This window comes from Vicia villosa, linkage group LG1, assembly GCF_029867415.1.
Source record: "Vicia villosa cultivar HV-30 ecotype Madison, WI linkage group LG1, Vvil1.0, whole genome shotgun sequence".
NCBI lineage: Eukaryota > Viridiplantae > Streptophyta > Magnoliopsida > Fabales > Fabaceae > Vicia > Vicia villosa.
Genome location: NC_081180.1, coordinates 45,921,167 through 45,947,133, shown reverse-complemented (window position 1 = coordinate 45,947,133; position 25,967 = coordinate 45,921,167). Strand labels below are relative to the sequence as shown.

General features: G+C 37.2%; 2 protein-coding genes across 2 annotated transcripts; both read right to left on the bottom strand.

Moving 5' to 3' along the window:
- Positions 1-17,460: 17,460 nt before the first annotated feature.
- Positions 17,461-18,368, bottom strand: LOC131605361 (protein PAL OF QUIRKY-like). Its single transcript, XM_058877729.1, has 2 exons — positions 18,139-18,368; positions 17,461-18,013 (listed from the first exon to the last, which is right to left on the bottom strand). The coding sequence occupies exons 1-2, from the start codon at positions 18,278-18,280 to the stop codon at positions 17,574-17,576; spliced, it is 582 nt and encodes a 193-aa protein (XP_058733712.1). The 5' UTR covers positions 18,281-18,368; the 3' UTR covers positions 17,461-17,573.
- Positions 18,369-20,051: 1,683 nt separating this feature from the next.
- LOC131605357 (uncharacterized) lies at positions 20,052-21,075 on the bottom strand. Its single transcript, XM_058877726.1, has 2 exons — positions 20,829-21,075; positions 20,052-20,693 (listed from the first exon to the last, which is right to left on the bottom strand). Exons 1-2 carry the CDS (start codon positions 20,968-20,970, stop codon positions 20,254-20,256), a joined length of 582 nt encoding a protein of 193 aa, XP_058733709.1. The 5' UTR covers positions 20,971-21,075; the 3' UTR covers positions 20,052-20,253.
- Between the last annotated feature and the right edge of the window lie 4,892 nt (positions 21,076-25,967).

Below are 25,967 nucleotides of genomic sequence, written 5' to 3'. Positions count from 1 at the left end.
CGACCTGTTGCTGGTCCAGACTCGGCGAGTCGATCCTACCGCTTGTGTGTTTATATTTGGGTGTTTTTACTGCTTTGCATATTTACCTGTTTGCATTGCATTCTATGTGCGCTTTTACTTTTCTGCATCATATTCTGGACTGTCTGGATTTCTATCTGTGGGTGGGTGTTTCAAGAGGTAAAAGACCCAATACCCAGGCTATGAGTGATACCATAGGAACTAGGACTAAAGTGGCCGTGACGGACAGAAGGCGTATGCCTGATTGATCTGATCACGTATCCACGAGCAGAGCTTGGTGGAATGAGGCAATATCGTATGATAACGCCTACATTCGATCCTCTGTTGGCTTTTTTGACCTACCTTGGCCTAGATTTACCCGTGAGTGGGGCGGGAATCAATCATTTCTTAACAGTTACATTGTTGGTGACCGCTGTTCTTGTTCGTGGGTTACCGCTGTTCTTGTTCGTGGGTTACCGTTGTTCTCGTTCGAGTGTACTATTGGTTCCTGTTCGTGGGGTACTATGGTTCTTGTTCGAGTGGTAATCTATGTTCTATTCCAGGGTGTAGGTGACTACATGTTCTAGTTCTGATGGTAACTTGTTCCGTTGGTGACTTGTGGTTTGTGTGGTGGTCTGAAGCTGCGCCGAACCTTTGAACTTGTGCCGTGTGATCTCTCGGCATCATCAGATATATCCAGTATTTGTGGCTCCCACCACTTTGCATCATTGCATATTTACTTTTCAAAAAAATGAAGTACAAAAAATAACTAGCATACATGTTCCTTCCATTTCCAAGGAATCATATCTTTAAGCCTCGTGTCGAGCTTTTCCATCTCTTGCTTGCCAAAAATCAAAATACGAGGATTCCTTGGAAATCGAATGAACATGGCATTGCATTTATATCATGCATCTCATAACATTTCATGCATAACAGGTATTCAAGACCGAGGATCTCTCATCCAGACTTGGTACTCTCACCAGACTCAGAGACTTGACTTGTTCTTATTGTGTGTTCAAAGATTAGTCATGGAACGACTTTGTGAGGTGACCAAGATGAAAGCTCAGTTGGGGTTATTTTTGAAGACATGCAAGTTATGACTCATGCTCAAGGACTCTTAGTAAGAAAAACTCAAGGAGTATTTCATGGATCTCTTCCACAACCTTGCGGTTTATGAAACTCTTCGTCAGTGGTTACCCTTTTTCTCTCATAAATTCAAGGGGTATGTTCTTATCAAAGACAAAAGAGGACCGAAAGACAAATCAATATGATTCTCATGCCTTATGCTCATTTGCTTCCATGCTTGCTTTATTTGCAACTGGTTAAGCTCCATACTGTGTGGATGTCTACAAATTTTATGCTTGATAAAGATGACACTAGGTGTGAGTTCTATTCTGGGCACCTGGTCGTGATGTTAGTATCTACAAGTCTTTGAAGTTGCTTGGGGCTCCCGCACGAGGGATAAGCAAGACATTGTCTATCTTGAGCATTGCACCATTTGCATTGCTCGAATCCCTAAAGCACTTACAAAATTCCATGTGACTTCGCCAGAATTCCCCGACTCAGAATGGGGCACCTGATAGTGCTGTATCTTCCAAGGATGTGGAAGAATTGTTGAGAATCATCAGGAAGTCTGATTACAAGGTTGTTGAGCAGTTGGGTCAGACCCAGTCAAAGATTTCCATCTTGCAACTGTTGATGTGTTCAGAAGGTCATAGGGATGTTCTCTTGAGAATCCTGAATGGTGCTTATGTCCCGCATGAAATATCTGTGAATCAGTTAGAGGCGGTAGCCAATAACATCTCCGCTGGGAATGGTTTGGGATTCACTGATCGTGATCTTCCTCCAGAAGGGAGAAACCATAACAAGGCTTTGCATATTTCGATTGAGTGTAAGGGGACGACTTTGTCCCGTGTTTTGGTTGATACTGAGTCTTCTTTGAACGTGCTTCCCAAATCTGCTCTCATGCGAATTGACTATGCTGGTGTGGAGTTAAGGCCTAGTGAGTTGGTAGTGCGCGCCTTTGATGGTTCAAAGAGGTCTGTATTCGGAGAGGTAGATCTACCAATCCAGATTGGTCCTCAGATCTTTACTACAACCTTTTATGTGATGGATGTTCAACCTGCTTACTGTTGTTTGTTGGGACGACCGTGGATTCACAAGGCTGGTGCTGTGACATCCACTCTTCATCAGAAGTTGAAGTATCCGGTTGACGGTAAAGTGGTGACAGTTTGTGGTGAAGAAGATTATATCGTGAGTCACTTGTCCTCTTTCCGATATGTAGAGATCGAGGGTGAGATACATGAGACGCCTTTCCAAGCGTTTGAGGTTGTGAACGCTGTGAGAACTCCTCCTTATGAGATGACGAAGCCAGAAACGGTTATGTCCTCTTTAAAAGATGCTCAGGTTATCGTTGAGACCGGAAAGGTGAAAGGCTGGGGGCAAGTAATTGATGTGCGTCCCAAATTTGACAAGAATGGTCTTGGTTTCAATCCTGGAAGGCAGAATGCATCGCCCAAGTCTGGTGTCCTTAGCCCGATCAAGTTCGTGAGTGGCGGTGTCATTCAAGATGGTCAGGTCCACGCCATTGTCAATGGTGAGGAGGTGGATAGTGATTGTGACTTTGATAACTGGATTCGTCCAAGTATTCCTGGGGAGACGCCTAGCAACTGGACAATTGAGGATGTCATCCAAGTTACACAAGCTCAGGAGTAAATTCCTTGTTTTTACTTTTCTTATCATGACATAATTCCTGCGCTCTGCCCAAGGCGTAGTGAATCATTTGTAGGGCCATGCAATTCGCATTTTCAAAGTTCATCATGAAATAAAAGGACGTTTTTGCATTCAAATGTTTCGCTCTTTGTCTTTCTTTTAACTTTTTCCTTTAAATGGCAATGTTTTTGCACACACTTGCACATATCTTAATAAAAATAAAACTAAAATAAAAACATCAATCATGCAGATGTTCCACTACCACGGATTCCATTGGTAACAGTTCCGCTATTGCTCATTACGATTTTGACGATCCGATCTACCAAGCCGAGGAGGAAGCTTATGAAGATTGTGATCTCCCCGATGAGTTAGCTAGATTGTTGAAACAGGAAAAGAAAGCGATTCAGCTGCATCAAGAGGTAATCGAGATGGTAAATGTTGGTACTAAAGAGCAGGTCCGAGAAGTCAAGATAGGGGCTGCGCTTGAGAATAGTGTGAAGCACAGGCTTATTGATATGTTGAAAGAGTATGCGGATATCTTTGCTTGGTCCTACGAGGATATGCCTGGTCTTGATACAGATATTGTGGTACACCGTCTACCTCTCAAGGAAGATAGTCCTCCTGTCAAACAGAAGCTTCGAAAGACTCGCCCAGATATGTCTGAGAAGATTAAGAAAGAGATAGAGAAACAGTTTGATGCTGGCTTTCTGCAAGTTGTGAATTACCCGCCATGGGTTGCGAATATTGTTCCTGTACCTAAGAAGGACGAAAAGGTCAGGATGTGTGTTGATTACAGAGATCTGAACAGGGCGAGTCCGAAAGATGATTTTCCTCTTCCCCACATTGATGTGTTGGTGGATAATACTGCTCCTTTCAAAGTGTTTTCCTTCATGGATGGCTTCTCTGGGTACAATCAGATCAAGATGGCACCAGAAGACATGGAGAAAACAACGTTTATCACACCGTGGGGAACTTTCTGCTATAAAGTCATGCCTTTTGGGTTGAAAAACGCAGGGGCAACGTATCAGCGCGCCATGGTGACTCTTTTTCATGACATGATTCACAAAGAGATTGAAGTGTATGTTGACGACATGATTGCAAAGTCTCACACTGAAGAAGAGCACTTGGTTCATTTGCAGAAATTGTTTGAAAGGCTTCGGGAATTCAGACTGAGGTTGAATCCAAACAAATGCACTTTCGGAGTGCGATCCGGAAAACTGTTGGGTTTTGTTGTTAGTGGGAAAGGTATTGAGGTCGATCCTGCCAAAATAAAAGCCATACAAGAGATGCCTGAGCCGGGAACATAAAAAGAAGTTCGTGGTTTCCTAGGGAGGCTGAACTACATTGCTAGATTCATCTCTCATCTTACGACCACTTGTGAACCAATATTCAAATTGCTAAGAAAAGATCAAACGGCCAGGTGGAATAATGATTGTCAAAAAGCATTTGAAAAAGTGAAAGAGTATCTTCAAGAACCTCCGATACTAATGCCTCCAGTTCCATGAAGGCCTTTGAATATGTACCTCACTGTTCTTGAAAATTCAATGGGATGTGTGCTGGGTCAGCATGACGAGTCTGGCCGAAAAGAGCACGCAATATACTACCTTAGCAAAAAGTTTACCGACTGTGAATCCCGATACTCACTGCTCGAGAAAACTTGCTGTGCTTTGGTGTGGGCTGCTCGCCGGCTGAGGCAGTATATGTTGGTTCACACCACCTTATTGATTTCCAAGATGGATCCTATCAAGTATGTTTTTGAGAAGCCCGCTCTTTCTGGAAGAGTAGCTAGGTGGCAAATGATCTTGACTTAATATGATATCCAGTATACTACCCAGAAAGCCATCAAAGGTAGTGTGTTGGCGGATTATCTCGCGCATCAGCCGGTCGAAGATTATGAACCGATGAAGTTTGAATTCCCCGATGAGGATGTTTTTGTACATCAGAGATTGTAACATTCCCGGACCAAAGGAAGGACCTGAACCAGGATCGCGGTGGACGCTCGTGTTCGATGGTGCCTCTAATGCACTTGGGAATGGTGTTGGAGCTGTGATTACTTCTCCACCAGGTTTTCATATTCCGTTTACAGCCAGAATCTGTTTTGATTGTACTAATAACATGGCTGAATATGAAGCTTGCATCTATGGTATCGAAGCTGCGATTGATTTGCGAATCAAGTACTTGAAAGTTTATGGGGATTCCAATCTTGTCATTAGCCAGATCAAGGGAGATTGGGAAACTCGCCATCAGAATCTGATTCCATACAGGGAGCATGTGATGAGACTCATTCCGTACTTTGATGAGATCACATTCGAGCATATTTCTAGAGAAGAGAACAATCTTGCTGATGCTCTCGCTACTTTGGCTTCCATGTTCAAAGTGAAATGGGCCAATGAGGCGCCTAACATCACCATCAACAGGTTGGATGAACCAGCATTTTGCTTTGAGGCTGATGTTGAATTGGATGGTAATCCATGGTATCATGATATCAAAAAGTTCCTCGAAACTCAAGAGTATCCTCCCGAAGCGTCGGTGACTGATAAGAAGTTTCTGAGAAGGTTTGCAGCTAAGTTTTACCTCAACGGTGGGTTTTTGTACAAGAGGCATCATGACGGTGTGTTACTCCGATGTGTTGTGAAGGAAGAAGCTTCGAAAATCATCGAAGAGATGCACGAAGGTGAGTTTGGTACCCATTCTAGTGGGCATACAATGGCTAAGAAGATCTTGAGGGCTGGTTATTATTGGTCCACTATGGAAACTGATTGTCATAACCATGTCAGAATTTGTCACAAGTGCCAGATCTATGCTGACAAAGTCCATGTGCCGCCTGTGCCTATGAATGTTTTGACTTCTCCGTGGCCTTTTGCAATGTGGGGAATTGACATGATTGGAGAGATTAAGCCTATTGCTTCCAATGGACATCGCTTCATTTTGGTTGCCATCGATTATTTCACCAAGTGGGTTGAAGCCGCATCTTATGCGAATGTAACGAAGCAGGTGATTACTCGTTTTATCAAGCACAATATAATCTGTCGTTACGGGATTCCTGAAAAGATCATTACTGATAATGGATCAAATCTCAATAACAAGTTGATGAAGGAGCTTTGTGAGTCCTTCAAGATCAAGCATCACAATTCTTCTCCGTATCGTCCAAAGATGAATGGCGCTGTCGAAGCGGCTAATAAGAATATTAAGAAGATTGTGCAGAAGATGGTAGTGACCTACCGAGATTGGCACGAGATGTTACCTTTTGCTTTGCATGGTTATCGTACCTCTGTGTGTACATCGACTGGGGCAACTCCTTTCTCGCTTGTTTATGGTATGGAAGCAGTATTACCAGTTGAAGTTGAGATTCCTTCCCTGAGGATTATGAAAGACGTCGAGCTTGACGAGTCAGAATGGGTATAAAATCGGATGGATCAGTTGAACCTCATTGATGAGAAACGCTTAGCGGCTATTGGACATGGTCAGGTGTATCAAAAGAAGATGAGAAAAGCTTTTGACAAGCGGGTGCGACCCCAAAGCTATAAACCAGGTGATCTGATGCTCAAAAGAATCATTCTTCCTCAAGGTGATCCTCGAGGCAAGTGGACTCCGACGTATGAAGGCCCCTTTGTTGTGCAGAAAGTATTCTCTGGCGGTGCCATGATGCTTGCAACGATGGATGGCGAGAACTTTCCGCATCCTGTGAACGCAGATGTAGTCAAAAAATACTTCGCATAGACCTGAAAAAAAAAAGAAAAAAAGAAAAAAAAGAAAAAAGAAAGGAAAATAAATCAGGCAAAAGAATGAAAAAGAAACAAATATACCCGCTAAGTTGAAAACCCGAAAGGGCGGCTTAGGCAAAAAAGGGACAAAAGCGAACGACTACATCTCGCATGCTACCTTGGCAATCACTCTTCATACATGCTTAGGGCTCCCGACTGAGGGATAAGCAAGACTCCGTGTTCTTGAGTTTGCACCTGACAGCTCAAATCCCTAAAGCATTCACAACATCCAATTACTTTGTTTAGGGCTCCCGACCGAGGGATAAGCAAGACTCCGTGTTCTTGAGTTTGCACCTGGCAGCTCAAATCCCTAAAGGCTCTCACAAACCCCGTCGGGTCCACAAGTTCGGTGATGTCACACCAATCCGTTGTTAGATCGGGAAGTGATCAGTCCTAATGAGTACGGTCTTCCAAAGCAAGGAGATGAGAACGTCGGAGTTATAAAAGTGATAGCGGGATCGAAACCAATGGATATCCGCTTCACATTGCCATTTCTCTTGTACTCAATAAATGCGTGGTTACCTCTTACTAGGAACTACTTCTGAAATGTGTTCGCTCTTTTACGAGCATTCTGTTCGCAATTAATAGAAACCTTTTTATCTTAAAAAGCCGTTTTCTTTACTGTTTTGTCTGCATAAAGCGTCCTGAATTTATGTTAAACTTTGCATATGAAAACTGCATTGCTTTTACAATACATGGTTAGAAATGATAAGGCCTTTTAATGTACTTCGAAGTCTTGTGTAACCAGGATGGCAGGCCAAGATGCCATGCTATATCCTGGGGCATTTTTCATTTGTTTGTCTCGCAGGTACGTCCTTGCAAGCGCTTCGCATCAGCATATTGACAGACATAGCTATGAGAGATTCTCATTCCCCAGTCGAGTGCATCCTAACGAGAGATTCTCATTCCCCAGCTGAGTATATCTGGATGAGACTTTCTTTGTTCCAAGATTCTCATATCCTCATCAAAGCACATCTTGATGCATTCTCTATGCTCTAGAATCCTTATTCCCCAGCGGAATGTCTTCTCCCTAGTTGAGTCATGGTTGGATGGTATCTGATTCCCCGACAAGTTCTTAATGTGGTTCCTTGCCTGAAACTCCTCGTTCTCCCCAGTAAAGCGTTTCTCTCCCAACAGATTGACCTGTTCTCCCCAGGAGAGTCATCTTGTTCCCCAGTGGAGTTGCCTTAACAAAAGGTTCTTATGCTAAGTTCCTTATCCCCAGCGGATCTCTCATATCCCTAAGCAGATTGCTGTGCAGAAGCGTCCATCTTCCCCACTGAATTTCTTTCCTCAGCAGAGATTCACATGCATCCTCAGCAGGATCTGTTCTCATCTAGGACTTCCCCAGCGGAATGCGTCCTACACGAGCAAGTTGGTCACTCCCCATCAGAGTTGTCTCCATGACTTGCTCTTATCTCCTCATCCCTAGTGTGTTGAGGATTTGCTTCTCCAATGAAGTTGCCCGGGTATCCCCAAGCAGAATTTATTCCCCATCCAGAGCTCGCATCCAGATTTGATCGTCTCCAGCAGATTTCTGATCCATCTTTGCCAGCTCGCAGTTTGTGACCCTTGGTCACTCATCTTGTCCTCCCCGCAGAGTTATATACTCTCTCCAGGACTGCTTCAGCAATTCAGTGCTCATCCGTTGCATTGCATTGCATTCTCTTGCATCATTTGCATTGCATTCTCTAAAGCGTATAGCGTCTTCCTTCTCGAAAACGTTATTCCATATACATTCATACATGCATCATGCATAAACCATATCATATCTGTCTCTTTCTGCAGGAAAGTTATCCAGATTCAAATGCTCCCCAGAGAGCAATATTCGCCTAATCATTGCAGGCGCTTATCCTAATGTTTTGAATCAGAAGAGGATTGTTCTACTTATTTTCTGGCGTAGCTCAGATCAATTCAAAGACATTCCTATTCCCGATGCCCCCAGATCGGTGGAAGATATTTGTTCCTATCCTGATACCCAGCTCAGTTGAAGGAACCGCCTCCGGATCTCTATAGATCTTCCGAAGGAGCAAGCCCTCTGATACATTAGATCAGTTGGAAATATCTACTCCCTGACGATTTAGTTCGTTCAGAAGAAGAAACTCGTCTGCCCAGTCTTGACGCCTAACCATCAGTTGAAGACGCTTTCTTTACCCGGCGTACACAGTTCGGAAGAGATATCTGTTCCTATCCTAATATTCAGATTCAGATTAGTTGAAGGAACCGCCTCCGGATCTCCCAAGATCTTACGAAGGAGCAAGCCACTGATATCATCAGATCAGATGGAGATGTCTACCTGATCGACTTTGTCTTTCAGATGAAGATTGTCCTACTTATTTTCTGGCATCATGTCCAGATCAGTTTAAAGGCATTCTTTCCCCGGCGTACACAGTTCGGAAGAAATATTGTTCCTATCCTGATTTCCACCTCAGTTGAAGGAACCGCCTCCGGATCCCCGTGGTCTTACGAAGGAGCTAGCCACTAATTCCCAGATTAGTAGGAATATCTACCTGATGATTTAATTGCATCAGAAGAGATGTTTGCCCAGATTCCCAGATCAGAGATACCTATTACCCGTTGATGCCCAGATCAACCGGCGTATCTCCTTCGATTCCCAGATCGATTTAAGACATCTATCCTGATGCAAGTTCGGAGACATTTGCTACGTCTGATACTCAGATCAGTCGAGATGTTCCTTCTCTTGATACCCAGATCATTTGAAGTGTTTCCCCTGCCTGTGGGTGCCAGTTCCTTCTTATCGCAAGTTGGAACATATTTATTATCCAGATCAATTGAAGTTTTTTCTCCTCGTCTGCGGGGTGGTACATTCCTTCTTGTTATAAGATGGAATCTTCTATTGATCAAGAGCGCAAATTTTCGAGTTCATTCTGGTATTCAATCTCCTTCCCCCTCAACGGTTCGAAACTTTCGTTTCTCACTCGTCAGGTTCAAGAAGTTTGAATAGGGGCAGCTGTTGCACCCCAAAATTTTCCCTCTTAATTTGAGTTATAAGTTAATAATGACGTTTATTTCGTCATTCAAAAATTGAAGAAATATAATAAAGAATTTTCATGGGTTTAAGAAGATACGGTGTGAAAAATGGTTTAAATAGTGGAAGCACGAGAAAATTCGCAAGTCATATTTTGAATGTGATATGAGCTAAGTTCCCGCTCAGCCTTGACTGTTTCGACGATATATACAACTTTCGTGTTCGGCTCGGAAGCCAATTCTTTGAGGAAGGTCGCCAGATTTGCAAATTATTTGAGATTTCACAGTGAAAAACAGTGCTGAATGTAGGGTTTCGGGCCTCAGAAAATTCATATCTCCCAATCCGCTAGTCGGATTCGCTTGAAAATTTAACTGGAGCTCCGTACCATCATTACCAAGATTTCATATGTTCGGACCGAAGGCCAATTATGCACGGAAAATTCCCAGAATTTTAAGGATCGCCGTATTGTTTCGGTAAAAAGTCTGTTTTCGAGTATGTCGCGCCGAGTTCGAAAATTCATAACTCCTTCGATTTTTATCGTATGAAGTCCATTCCGGCGGCATTCTCTCGGAAATTTCGTTAGTTTCTTTTCTTCGTCACACATGCTTGTTCAGATTTTGAGCCGAAGGTAGGGTTTTATCGAGTTCTTTGAGCGGTACTCACAAAATTTTGCACAGTCGTATCAGATGAATCAGCGTTTCTCGTCATTCAAACGTGCGTATTTTCTTCACCGCTTATCGGATTGAGGTGATTCTCGCGGTGACGAGTCACACATTTGGTCATCTTCATAGTGGCATTGGTTTCGTTCCGGAATTGAGAGCCGAACCAAGTTTCCTTAAAAACGAGCCAAAATAAGACGCACCGAGGGCAATTTGGACATTTCGCGTTGACAATATATAAACATTTTTCTCTTCACAAATCAAGGGAGGACTCTCATAACTTCAATTTCACCCAAAAGATCAAAAACACTTTCTCTCAATTCTCTCTCGATTTTCTTGGATCAAAACCACAAAAACTCACAAAAACTTCATCAATTCAAGATCAAATCGCAAGAACAAATGAAGATCAAAGCAAGAGTAAAGAATCTCCTCTCTCATTGATTGTCAAATTCGAATCTCCCTCTCTCTCTCTCTCCCAAGGCTTGGGCGCGCCATTTCCCCCCTCACATCTCTTGGATCTCGTTCGTGTTCGCGTCGTGTTCGCGTTCGTGTTCATCCGATCTCATTCTCTTCGTTCGATCCGGTAAATTCACTACAAACCTTGCTAGATCATTGATTTTGTTGCTTAATTCGACATTGATCATGATGATTTTTGATTGTGGATGATGGATCTATGATAATTGATGATGATAATTGTTTATTGATTGAAAGATTCGTGTTGATCTTGATTATTTGATTGAATTTGAAATTTATCGTTGAATTGTTGATGATGCCACATACATGTTTCTTATGATCCAAGAAATTGCATGCTAAGTGTTCGATGATTTGAATGTGTGAAGCATTTGTGCTTACTTTTGAGTTCTAGCATATGATGATTGATTGTGGAATAATGGTTCATGATGCCTACGCTAAATTGATGCCATTTGAGGTTTGATAACGATTACTCTTGATGATATGATCACGATGCTTACGATTCAATGCTTGTGTGCTAATTGTTCGATGGAATGTTTAATTTTGCTCTTAAAGACCAATCAATTTGCTGAATAATGTGTTTGCTCTTGACTCTTAGCATTGCATGTTTGATATTTGCTTGTATGCTGAACATTCATGAAGAATGGCATCATGTTTCCTTGCGAGAAAATTCAATTGTTGGCATTCGGCACTGTTAGGTCGACCCAGGATGAGTTTAGGTCGACCTAAAACCTTCATTTTTGATCCTGGCACTGTTAGGTCGACCCAGGATGAGTTTAGGTCGACCTAAAACCTTCATTTTCGATCCTGGCACTGTTAGGTCGACCTAGGGTGAGTTTAGGTCGACCTAAAACCTTCATTTTTGATTCTGGCACTGTTAGGTCGACCCAGGGTGAGTTTAGGTCGACCTGGAGCTGTTTCTTTCGTTTCTGGACCTGTTAGGTCGACCTAGGTCGAAGGTAGGTCGACCTATTTTTGCTTCATTTGCTTCCTAACTTCAATCTTTCATATCTTTTGACTCGTAACTCCGATTTGCGCGTTCTTTATATCGTTGGAAAGCTTGTGAAACGTGCTATCTTGTGAGCTAATTGCCATTGATTGATTGTGGTTTATTCATCTTTGTTTTCCCCTTGACATTTTGTTGTTCATTTCATGTTTGCATTAGTTATTCATTTTCTCTTAGATTAGAATGTAATAACACAATTCTGATTGCGATGTTTTGTTATCTCTAACTTGTGTGCTAGTGTGCAAGGCTTTTGGATAGTCACCGGTCGCCGCTTGTTACGTGAGTGTTCCGCTCTATTCGCGGGACACGATCTCATTCACTCCTTTCGTGTTCTCGTCTTGGAGACACGCTTCTATTACTTTATCTGCTTGTTTGGTTTGCTTGTTCCTCTTGCAGGTGTATTGTGATTAGGCTCGACGCGCGTGTCGACCTTTGTGTGCTTTCATGGCTAATCGGTGTGCTGACTATTTGCTTTTGCTTTGCTAGCTCGCTCGCGGGATCCTAGTTTCTTCGCTTTGCTTCGCTTTAGTTTACGGATCATCATCCGTTTGGTATTGATTCCGTTTCATTTTAATTATTCTTGCACTTTATCGCTTTCTAGCATCATCCTTTAACATGAGAAGTAGGACTTAGACATGCATCTGGCCAAGCCCTCGAAAGAGGCTCTGTTTTTGTTGGTGTGTTTATATTTGTGCTTTGCGGCAGGGAGTCACGGTGTAATAAGTCCTCTATGGCACTCCGTTAAGTCCTCATGGAAGACACGCGGAAAGGGTTAGCAATCAACCCCCGCCTAGTCTCATTGAGTCCGTTCATTATGCGCATGCTACGCGTGGCTCGCTTTTGAACCTGCACAAGATCTTGTTATCGAGTATGTCAGGAAAAGGGTTCATGCAGCCGGACCCCCGCCTTTCTTATAGCTCGCGTCGCTCGACGTTGATGCTCGGTGTACGCACGCACCGTTTTCCTTTACGATCCGTGACGACTTGGTTGCTGAGAGGGGTCCGCCCTCTTGTCTATGGCCCGATCATTTTCACGAGGTCTAATGCTTGGTTGACTTGGGTTGAGCTGCTCCCCTTGGCTATGGCGGGACCGCTTTTCTACCATTCGGTCAGTACCGTTGGTTTTGTTTGCTGCACGAGCGGATGCTCGTTTGTGTGCTCATTGTGTGCTTCCCTTTTTCCTCGTAGGTTGATAGTTTAGCTTAGACTTGTACCCTTTGTATGATAACATTAGGTAGCAAGCTTTCCCCTTAGCTTAGGTCTTCCTCATGCATTCTTTAAAACACAAACCAGACTCTTTGATTTTCTTTTCTTAAGAGCTTGTTATTTCCGCTCCATTCCCAAGCATAAGTCTCCAAAGGTCGAGCAGCGGAGTGTGAATGTAACTCGTTCACCTAAAAAACACAAAACAAACAGAAATTAGTTAGCCGAGCTACGGTACCTCTGATTCCGCAAAACGGATACGTAGGCAGCGGGGTAGGGCCCGTGCGAGTATAATTCTTTCTTTTCCCTACATTATGCATTCATTTTAGTCCAGATTAGCGCATTTTGCTTACACACTCATAGGTTTAGACATAAGCGTGGATACCATCGAGTACGATGGGCGCGAGGGGTGCTAACACCTTCCCCTCGCGTAACCGACTCCCTTACCCTTTTTCTCTTGTCGTGAGACCGTTGTTTTGTTTGGTGGTTTGCTGGCATTCCCTTCCTTTTCAGGATAAATATGTTAGTGGCGACTCTGTTAATTTTCGCGGTAGCGACACTAGGTTGAAAAGTTTTATATTAAAATGATACTTAAAAAAGAAGAGAGGAGTATTAAAAGAAGAAGCTTTGCTATGTTTACACCAACTTTCTACACCGTAGGCAAATTACACCGTAAGAATACAGATATTTTAGTGTTGCACATATATTAAAGTATGATAAAAGAATGATTAAAATAATTAGTAGTATGTATTCGTTGTATAAAGTAAGGTGTGGGTATATAATATAGTGTCATAGTAGCATTTCTCTAAAAGAAGAGAGGAGTATTATTTCTGACATTGACTCTAATCTACTAAATGATTTTGATTCATCTCCTCTTCATGACTATATGGAATATCAATTCCCTCTTTTTGGATTTTCAAAGAACAATAATTTATTCTACTTCCATAGAATGTTGGTTTGTTGTCATCCTCATAAATGTTAGTTTGTTGTCATTCTCATAGAACTTTAGCACCTCTTCCAAATAATTCTCTACACAAATTTGTAGACTTTTTCAATACTCAGTCTAATTTATCTTGCAAAATGGTTTTGTACAGTAGTAAATAATGTCACTCTTTAAAATAAAAGCAAACCAATTCTCCCCCAACAAATTACATGAACGAGTGGCACACGTAAAACAGGTTATTCATGTATAAAACCAGTAATTGCAATTAGTCCATTATGAATAGATGGATAACAACTCTATTCAAAATACAATGCACTTTATTAACGAAAAAATTGATGAATTATTATTTATCCAACACAACAATAAAAATTAGTAGAGCTACTTTTATAGTACGTAAAATACTTTGAAAACATAAAAGAAAAAATAGCTCCGGCATCGGTCTTTTAGTTTTTGCGGTTATTACTCTGGATAGTGTTAGTTATTTTATTGAGTTAGATAAGAAGTGAATTTTTTTTTCGGACTTCGGCCTTCTTTATAACCTTAAAAAAAAACTTTAAATATATAAACAAATTATTTAATAAATAATTAAATATGATAAAATAAAATGCTACTACTCATTTTATTTCAATCATTTTTAAAATGCTTAAGGGAATAAAAAAATTAATATTTTATAAATTTGTTTTTGTGACCGTACAAAAATAACTTTTTTTTTGTGTATTTTAATCAATATTATCCCTTTTTATTGTAAGTTTTGCATTTTTTTATGAGTTTAATGGATATGTACTGACAGTGTAAAATAATTTTACACTGTTATCCAATAGAAAACGAATAATTTGTCATGTCATTAAACTTTTAAAAAAAAAGTGTGATGTAATTGAATACGTGGTTTTGATTGAGTGACAATGTAAAACTATTTTACCCAGTCAACTAGGGGTGGCCCTAAGCACGGGCTCGCGGGGCGGGAGCCCAGGGCCCCATAATTTTAGGGGCACCACAATTTTTTTTATTGCTATATATTAAAAGAGAATTTATATTTGCTAAAATTTATTATTTTGAAAAATACTGGCTAACAAATATATAGGGGCACTACAAAGTCAAAATTAATAAAAGAATATAGAGAACCCGGATTGTAAATGCTAAGGCTAGTGCTGAAAGTATTGGGAATGAAATGCAGATTGAATGTGTGTTTATTCAAAAACGTTAAATTTGTATAAAACAACACTATGATGAAAATTTATCTCAACCCACATAGCTGAATCTTGAGTCTGCTGAAGAGTCTTTTCGAAATCACTATTTCTTATATATTGTACATCAAACAATTGGCTCACTTGATAGAAGATTTGAGCAATATAGCACATATGAAAATATTTTTGGATTCTTATTTAGTATTGAAAGGCTAAGATCATTATCTGATAGGGACTTGAAAACATGTTATAAACATCTTGAAACTTGTTTAAAAGATGAAGATTCTCTTGATCTTTATAGTGAAATTTTGTTTGAAGATTTAAAAGTTACTAGAAACGTTTTAACAGTTGAATCAAAATCAAGATCTATGATATCGAGTACTTTAAAGGTTTTAAATAGTTTTCCTAATGCATGCATAGCTTTATAGAATAATATTGACTATTCCTATCAGTGTTGCATCTGGTGACAGATGTTTTTCTAAATAAAAATTATTAAAATCTTATTTGAGATCTACTATGTCACAAGATAGATTAAATAGTCTTGCGTTGATTTCAATTGAAAATAATTTTTTGAAGAACCTTGATTATGAACAAATTATTAATGATTTTTCAACAAAAAATGCTACGAAGAAGAAGAATAAGAAGTCTCTTTATAGTGGTTTATATTTTGATGTAGTATAAACATTGATTTAAAGATCCATACTTGTATTCTTTTTTCACAATGTCAAATGAAAATGTGTTTTTTATCCAATTATTTCTTTAATCATTATGTATTTACTGTTAAAAAAACATAGGGGCACCACTCTTTTCATTCGCCCAAGGCCTCCAAATTCCAAGGACCGGCCCTGCAGTCAATGCATCACTTTTTTCTTTTTTTATCACCTTAATTAGTATCAATATTTCTATCAATGTTTTTAAAATATATTAAATTTTTGCTATTTATTACTTGTTTTTTCTTTTAATTTTTAGAATTATCATTTATTTAAATTTAAATTATTAATTTCTTTTTCAATCTTTTCCTTCGATAAATTTTAATTTGTCAAATTAAAATTGAACTTTTAAATAATAGTAAATCGATGGATACATTTTTTTATTAATTATTTAATTAAATTATTTTTTAAATAATATTATATACTAATACGGAAATCATTTTTATTTTAGATGTATTCATTCTAAACATGAACTCTTGATTTCTATTTCAAAAGTGGCTTATTTTATACATGTTATATTCTTATTATATTATTTTTTAATATATGAGCTTTAATAAATATTTTTTTCTCATTTTTTATAATACTTTTAATAATTTATTAAATTTTATCTATTTACTCTCATATGTAAGTGTTAGTGATGACTCATTAATTCCAACTCGCTTTCATCCAGCTTGTATTAATAATTAAAATTATTTATGCTAGAAAATTGAAATCTCCATTAGCATCAATTCCAATTTTTTTTCCTTTTATTTATCAACACCGATATTAGGGGTGTTCGCGGTGATGTTTGAACGGTTTTGACAAAAACGAAATCATCCAAACGGCAAAAGAAAAAATTGTGCGGTTTGGTTTGGTTCGGTTGGCTTTTAAAAAAATTCGAACCAAACCAAACCAAACTAATGTGGTTTGGTTCGGTTCGATTTTTTACAAATATTTTATTGAGTCATACATACACATATAGATGATAATATAATTTTGTATTAAGACATTCGTACACTATCAAATAACAACAAAATTCGTCATAATATTTTGAGAACAATTTTCCATTTAATATGTAAAAATTAAATTAGAAAAAAGTGAAATATTAAACATAAAATAATAGCATAAAGTAATATAAAAATTATTATAATAAAACAAAAAAATAGAAGAGACGAGAGATTAGTGGAGGTGAAAAAAAAATGTTGAGAGATTAGAGAAGAAGATGTGCGATAAAAACGAAAGTGCAATACGGAACATTTACATAAAAATGAGAAGGCGAAAAAGAAAGAGTATAAGAGAGTAAAGATTATAGAAGAAGAAGAAGGAGGAGGAAGGTGTATGTGGCAAAGGAGGTGCGATAATGTTATTAGAGATTTGAGAAGATCGAGACTGAAATTATATGTGTAAGGATGAGAAAATTGTTGGTAATCATAAGGCTAAGGTATAATAGGTTTAAGTTTGATATGGATGTGAGTTTATAAGGCTAAGGTATAATAGGTTTAAGTTTGATATGGATGTGAGTTAAGTAAAATTTAGGTCGTAATATAATGCGGTTTGATTCGGTTTACAAAATACAAACCGCAAACCGAATCAAACCGTGCAGTTTTGTTAAAAGATGATCTAAACTAATCCGTACCAAATACGGTTTTTTGCGGTTTCGATTTGATTTGGTTTGGTTTAGTTTGCGTTTTCCTATTGAATTGGTTTGATTTTTAACACCCCTAACCGATATAGTCCTCCGAATGGGAGATCAATTCCAATATTTTTACCTTGGAAGTAAAGAGCAGAGAAAACAGAGCAAGACTCTGATTCGTTTGTTTTTTTAAGCTCAAGCAGAAAAAAAGTAGAAGCTCAAGCAATCTTTATTATAAATCACTTTTCACTATTTTTCATCATCATCAACTAATATCTAATAGTACTTCTGTATATCCTTTGTATTCCCTATTATAACCCTGCCTCATTGACAATAATTATTACCGCAGCGATAAAGGAATCTAGGGCTTTCATGTAATTGCCCTGTGTAACAGCCACCTTTCACAGCCCCGTTTCGAATACCAATCGGAAACCCTAGAGGAACCGGCGAACAATTCAGCCGATTAACAGCCGCATACGGCGGTGATTCCGCAGACCCGTAAAGCGAACCAGAGGGAGAGTATGTTGCGCTGGACGAAGAAGAATGTTGAGGACATACTTTCTTGAGAGATTTGGGAGGTGAAAGAATGGCTCTTATCTTCAATGGATGACGTAACGACGAAGAAGCTCGATCGTATTCTTCGATTATATTTTCCAGATCTTCGTCGCTGGTGATTGAAATCAATGTCTCTAAATCTCCGTTTGGTAAAGGACACTTCAGTGTCACTGATAAACAGCATAATTCCACAAACTTCACCATCAACTCTGAAAAAGATAAAGTAATCGAACGAATAAACAAGACGAAAGTGGAATAGAATATTAGCTTTTTTAATTTATATAATCAGCGCGTCACTTATAAAGTCAAGAAATTAACTCAATAAGAAAAGAACCTGAGAAAGAAATGGGGAGAGAAAGCGCGAGGACTCTAGTGTGGCCACCGGTGTAGCGGAGCTTGCCGTCGGTGTGGCGGGGGAGGATTTTACCGCCGTAGCTAAAGAGGAACTTGGTTGTGTTTTTGGAATTTGATTCCATGGCTATCTTTAATTTGGAACAAAGAGAGAGGAGTGAAAAGTTTTTTTGGTAGTTTGTGTGTTGTGGCTTGAAAATATTTGTATTGGGTTTGGAGGGTATTTATAGAAGAAAACTTAAAGCATGCTATGGTAAAGCTCACACGGATAATATAGCAAATCACAAAACACGACAACACGACATCATGGAGGTATCATTCAATGAACAACAATAAAATTAAGGATAAAATTTTGTAATGAAGTCATATTATTGTTTAAAAAAAGTGATGTTTTTTTTAATAAGGTCCAAATATATTGAAAAAGAAAAGATTAAAAAATAGGGGTGTATATGGATTGGATAAATTTAATAAATTTAGTAAAATTCATCCAAATCAATCCAAAAAATAGATTGAGTTGAGTATTAGGTGAATACGGTTTTCAAAAATAAAAAGTCATTCAAAATAATTGAGTTAGGGGATTTTTTATTCCACCCTATAAGGTGAATAATACTCTATGAAGAAATCAAAAATGCATTTTCTGTACATACCATTCATAATATAATACAAGACCAAAAGTCTATTCACCATATTTTAAAGAGAAAACAAAACTGGAGATGTATCTATGGTTGCTCACGGAAATGCATCTCTGATAAATTAATACGGGAAGATTGAAATTTATGTCACCTCACTATTCACTATCTAACTGGAAGAGTATATCTGGTATATTTAAAAGGCACTATACTTAAACCAGTAACCAACGTGATCATCTCATTCCATCAACTTTCCATAAATTTCTCCAAAAATCCTTTCATTCTCAATCAAGTTTTTCACTCTAAAACTTCATTCTTATGGTTCATCATATCAAAAGGAGGTCAAGGAAGTTAAATTTAAGGTAACCTTTATTCATTTCAATTCTAATTGTTCACATTAATATGCATTTTCAACTGAAAAAAGTCGCGTAAATATCGAAAATGTATTTCCGATTGTTTGGTGTACGTTATCGAAAATATATTTCTGGTTTTGTCTTTGTTGATTTCTAGAACTTAATTCTTGTTGTGTATACTAGTTACTTTAGTGTTTATTTTTCACATTACGTATGATGCATCTCGATGTCATTCCCAATTCTAATGTATCTCAAGTTGTTTCAGCTATCGTAACTAAGGTTGTAGATGTTCAGGTCAATTTTCAAAATAAAGAAGAGTAGGAATTTTGTGATGACATGATGCACTGGACTCGTACAAAGGCCAACAAACTAGGTTTTGGTGTTTTGATTGGAAGATGTCGAAATAATTCGGATAGAAGATGGGCATTTGTGACTTTGACATGCAAAAGGTGGGAAATATTTACCTCGTGTCCGAAAATTCATATGAGATGACATTGGTTCAAGAAATGTGAATGTCAATTTAAATTGCAGGGTTATCGGTTGACAAATAATAAATGAAAGTTTAATATGATGTGTTTTACACAATCCCGATTTATGTGAAAAATTAGTCGGTCATTAATTATTAGATATATAGTTTTTATAAATATTATTTTTAATATGATATTTTTCTTATTTTTTATAATGATTTTAATAATTTATTAATTTATATCTATTTATTCTCAATATATTAAATAATTAATCTGCGAGTAAATAATTTTATTTGATCTATTATGTAAGTGCACCGGATGAATCATGAACTTCAACTCCATGACATTCAGCTTATATAAATAACTAAAATTATTTATGCTAGAAAATCGGAATCTCCATTAGTATCAATTCCAAGCTTTATATTTTTATATTGAAAGTAAAGAGCAGAGAAAACAGAGCAAGACTCTGATTTGTGTTTTTTAAAGCTCAAGCAGATAAAAAATAGAAACTCAAGCTCTATTACAAATCTCTTTTTACTATTTACACCCACAACAGATCGAAACCGATCTTTCATATTTTTCATCATCATCACCTAATATCTAGTAGTACTTCTGTATATCTTCTTGTATTCCCCAATATAACCCTGCATCATTGACAATAATTATTACCACATCCATAGAGGAATCTAGGGCTTCCATGTAATTGCCGCGTGTAACAACCACCTTTCACCGCCCCATTTCGAATACCAATCGGAAACCCTAGAGAAACCGGCGAGCAACACCGCCGATTCACGGCCACATACGGTGGTGATTCCACAGAATTATAAAGCGAACCAGATGGAGAGTACGTCGCGCTTGATGAAGAAGATTGTGGAGGAGATACTTTCTTGAGAGATTTGGGAGATGAAAGAATAGCTCTAATCTTCAATGGATGAGGTAACGATGAAGAAGCTCGTTCGTATTCTTCAATTATATTTTTCAGATCTTCATCGCTAGTGATTGAAACCAATGTCTCTAAATCTCCGTTTGGTAATGGACACTTGAGTGTAACAGATGAACCACATAATTCTACAAACTTCACCATCAACTCTACAAAAGATAAAGGAATGGAACAAATAAATCAACTGATAGAAATTAAGTTTACAGTATTTTTATTAGTTGAAGGATGAAATAAAATAAAAAAAAAAGCCATTAAATTAAATGTTTATTGAATTAGAAAAGAACCCGAGAAAGAAATGGGGAGAGAGAGGGCGAGGACTCTGGTGTGGCCGCCGGCATAGCGGAGCTTGCCGTCGGTGTGGCGGGGAAGGATTTTACCGCCGTAGCTAAAGAGGAACTTGGTTGTATTTGTGGGGTTTGATTCCATGGCTAGCTCCAATTTGGAACAAGTGATTGAGGAGTGAGGAGTTTTTTGGAGTTGGTGTGTTGTGGTTTGAAAACCTTTGTTGTGGGTTTCGAGGGTATTTATAGGAGAAAGGCTACATCGCGCTATGGTAAAGCTCACACGGATAATATAGTAAATCACACAACACGACATCACGGAGGTGTCATTCAAAGAACAAGAATGAAATCAAGGATAAGATTTAATAATGAAGTCATACTTTTATTTTTTTTTAAATGATGTTATGTTATCTTAAGACTAAAATTCAACACTAACATTTCGATATACTAATTTATAAGGTAAAAATATCTTTTTCAAACTCTTTTTAAAATATAAAAAATTATTTATAAATAATATATATTTTTAATCATTTTGTAATATATAAATACAAATTTTTGTTATTAATCAATTTTATTGTTGTTTGATTGTTTGGTTTCGACATTCTTCTCTCTGTCACAATGTCGAATATGGATTTTTTATTGCTTTTTCAATTATCAGATTTTCCATATCTGTTACCATTGTTTTCATATTCGTCGATATCAAACTCAATTTTTGTTAAACTAGTTATACAACTCGGTTGTTGTCTTAGTCTTGTTTTGGTAATGAGTTTCTTTTTCATTTTCTAATTTAGTGACTCGGTCTAATTGCTTAGAAATGATCGTGATTGTTTGTTACATCTTGCAGTAAATTTCTATTTAAGGAATATATTATTTGTGTTGGCGGTCGATTTCATTCACCATTCTTAAAATTTGGATGGTGCTTGTCAATTCACATATCATTTTTTTTTATAATTTGGTTTCATGTTCGTATGCGAGTTTGTTGGATTGTGCACATGTTGTTTATATGTGAATTTAGATTTGTTTTATAATATTAATATCCTTATTACTTGGAAATTGAATTTGTATTTATTACCTTTTTGGGTTGTTCATTTTTTGGTTCCACTAGTTTAGACTCTGTCCTCCAGTTTTTAAGTATAGTTTCTTTTCATTTTGATTACTTAAGATGATTTAAAATAACTTCTGTTGTAACGAGCGTCGTCAAGAATAATTTAAAACTATGAGAAAGATTGAGTTTCTTGAACAAACACAAGCAAATCCTTTAGTTTTACGAAAGATAGAGAGAGAGAGAGAGAGAGAGAGAGAGAGAGAGAGAGAGAGAGAGAGAGAGAGAGAGAGAGAGAGAGAGAGAGAGAGAGAGAGAGAGAGAAGAAATCATGATTGGTTGGTTTGTTTAACTATTTATTTTCTCAATTAAGGTTAAAAGATTACAAGTGAATAACAACAACCAATACTCTCTCAACAACCTGAGAGAACTAGTCTATTTATAGACTACTAAAAAGCTAACTTAAGTAACAAGCTAACTTAAACAATTGGACTAATAGACTGACCCAATTCGATATAGCATATTTCGGCAAGTGCTTGCTTGAACGAAATTCAATTACAGTATGTAAGAATTAGATTATTGTTGAACCAACCCTTGTTAAGACTAGAGTTTGATCCAATTACCACAAATCTCCACCTTGGAACAAACTCTAAACATCAATGAAACAAACTAGTTTTCTTCATGCAGCTTTATCAATTGCATACAATGAAAAAATTTGCAACTTGACAATAACTTGGTGATCATATCAGCCACATTGTCTTCAGTCGAAACCTTCAACACTTGGACTTTACGTCGCTTGATTATCTTTGACAAAATGCAGCCTCACATCGATGTGCTTGGTTCGCTCATGATAAGGCCGAATTCTTCTACATGTATATTGCACTTTGACTATTACATTTAACAGTGATTGCTTGACCTTGAAGTTTCAGGTCCTTAGCAAAACCTTCCAGGCACGTTGCTTCTTTCACAGCTTCATTGAGGGCAATATATTCTTCTTCAATGGTTGATAAGGCAACAACAACCTTTTAAAGTGTTGCTTTCCAATTGATTGTTGTGCCAAACATAGTGAACACATATCCAGAAATAGTTTTTCTAAAATCCATACAACCTGCATAATCAGAGTTGACAAATCCTTTGATTGGTACATATACAACCACATAACACAAATGAGTCATATTGCAAGACATTTTCCTTAGATTCAAGCACCAAAGTGTTGTGTTGTAATTCATGTTATTTGATTTAATTTTCAGCCAATTTCACGCGTACAATTTTCCCATCCTCACCCGAATTTTTACCATCAATATCTTTGTTTTGGAATATTTTTTCGTTCCTTGGTTTCCAAATACACTACACACACAAACTAAATCACTTCAATCTATTTTGAAACAGTCTTACCTCTATCTAACACCCCTACAAAGTAGTCTAGCTACAAGAGACTATCATTGACAAAATCAAAGAAAAAATTTAGCCAACAATAAAAACATACCATACCCCTGCAAAAACTGGACACTAAAAAAATAAATGATAGGGAAAGCTGAAACACAATTAAAATAGAAACAGAAAACTGCAAGTTATGGTGATAACCGGTTATCGTAAATAAGGATGAGAATAGGCCAGGCCGACCTACAGGGGTGTAATACGGTAGGAGAACTGACTTTTTTGGTTTTTATCCTAATGTGCGGATAGTTAGAGTCGTCACCGACTTTTCTTTTATAATAAGGAAAGGCTGAAAAAACAAGAAAGACCTTGATAGATTTTGAGTTTAGGGGGTAAGTTATACAAAGGGGAGGTATTAGCATCCTTTGTATCCATGGTTATCCATGGGCTCTTAAATGCTTAGCTTACTTTACTTGCCTTTTTTAAAAAGTGGTGTGTGTATAGAAAATATTTCGTAAAAGTTTAACTTTGTAATAATTCTCGTATGAATGTATACAGAGTGTTTATTTTTTGAAAATATTTTGAAGGTGTGAGGTGTGAAAAGTAATTGATTTGTGAGCAATCACTTAAGAGTATCTCACCCACTCAATGTCGTTCTTGTTATTTTTCTTCTCCCTTTGGGATAGGACTGTCCTTACCATTAGTTGGTAAGTAGTATTTTCTTTTGGATGTGAAGCGACAGGCATAGAGTCATCGAATGGTCATCAAAGGAAACATTTGTAAGGATACCTTAGCAATTTCGAAGGGACTATCATCATTTTTCGTAGAGTCATCGAGGGACAAGACCGTCTTTTTCGAAGGCAACTCGAAGGTTCATCGGGGGACTGTGATCTTTTGTACCGAAGGAACTGGACCATTTGTAAGGCAATGAAGAGAGGGTTAACCTAGAGGTGCAAATTTGAAGAGTGTTTGCTGTCAGTTATTTAATTTTGGATTCAGGTTTTCTAGAATTCGTTTTAGTCTTGACATACAAACCCTAGTTACTAACGGTTAATATTTACAGGAATTTAAAGTGCGGAAAAATAAAATTCCTACGCTATTATAACCTGTGAGCAATTACATAATTATAAAAATTGCGGAATTTGAATCTACGCAATTACAATTGGTGAATAGTTACAATTAAAAATAACAAGAAAATAAATAATCATGAAAAAGAAGGCTAATGTTTGAAAAAAGTTTTAGGGGTAATAGAAACCTAATTCTAATTAATTGAAATTTCTAAGTTAATTTTAATTAAAATAAACCCTAAAGTCCAAATTAATTTTAATGAATTAAAACTCTAATATTAATTAAATAAAAAAAGAAAAATAATGTGCCAAAAATTAATGAATTAAAATCCTAATTCTAATTGCTAATTTAATCCTAATTACTAGGGTTAATGGTTTGCTAGAAAAAGTTTATGGTTATGTCAAAAAAAAAAGCTTTATGGTTGGTGGTTAATGAAAATAAGGGTTAGTGGCCAAAAGGGCAAACAATAGAAAAAAATATAGAGTAAAAATAAAATTTCAAAACAAATGTGTGTGGTGGGATTTGAATCCACCCCCTTGAAATCACATGATAAAGCTCCATCCATTTGGCCAATCACGTTGGTGTTCATAGGAAACCTGTTCATAAGCCCACGGTTGCCCAAAATCACGAAGAACAGACCTTAGCCACTGCAATTCACGATACTTGTACTAATTCTCAAAACAAATAATCCAGAAACATTCTATGCATTCAACAATAAGATATGATCAAAATATTTTGATCCTTAACTGCAATGTCCCGGTTGAGAAAACAATTGGAAAAATAGAAAAGCGATTAAAATAAAATAAAAAACAAAAAAAAAACTGACTACAAATCAAATAAAATAAGATCATGAACCTACAATTTTTTTTGGCATTTTTTGAAAATATGAAAATAGAAATTAAATCAAATAAAATAGAAAAAACAGGAATTTGCGATTTTGAGGTTCGAAATCTTTAGAATTACATTTTTTTTGAACTTCTATAAAAAAAATCGGAGAAAATCATAACAGTTGCTTCAGAACTCAACTGATAGGCCAAAAAATTTATCATTGTACTACAACCGGAATTGCAACCCTGAAAATCAACAAACACGATACAAAAAAAAACAAGAAAAATCCTATCAATAACACTATACCTATGACTCTAATATTAGTTAATAGTAACAAGAATTCTCAACAACTCTGTTTTTGAAGTTTTTTGCGAATTAGAATAGTGTTGTTGGAGCAAGAATTCGTCCTTATTGGAGCAAGAATTTCTCGTCCTCCTCCCTCCTTTTTAAGCAAGAAATTTTGTCCCTCTTCTTGCTCTCTTTGGTCTGGAATTGTTGTTGATGATGGCTATTGGAAGATTATGGAGTATAGTATTGTGGAAGGTTGGATAATTGGTGTGTGGAATTTTTGTATGTGAGAAAGTTAAAAAAGGGAGAGATTATTAGTTGTTCCTGAGTGTTAGAAATAACATCTATTTATACTAGAAAATTAGGTTAATAGATATAGTAAGAAAATCAACCATTAAGATTGAAATCAAATCAAATATTAAAAATGAAAAGAGAACTAAATCAAATAAAATCAAAGATTAAAAGCTATAATAAAAATCAGATCAAAATATTTATTCCGTGAAAAATCACACAAATAATATCTTGATTTGTTTCTTAAA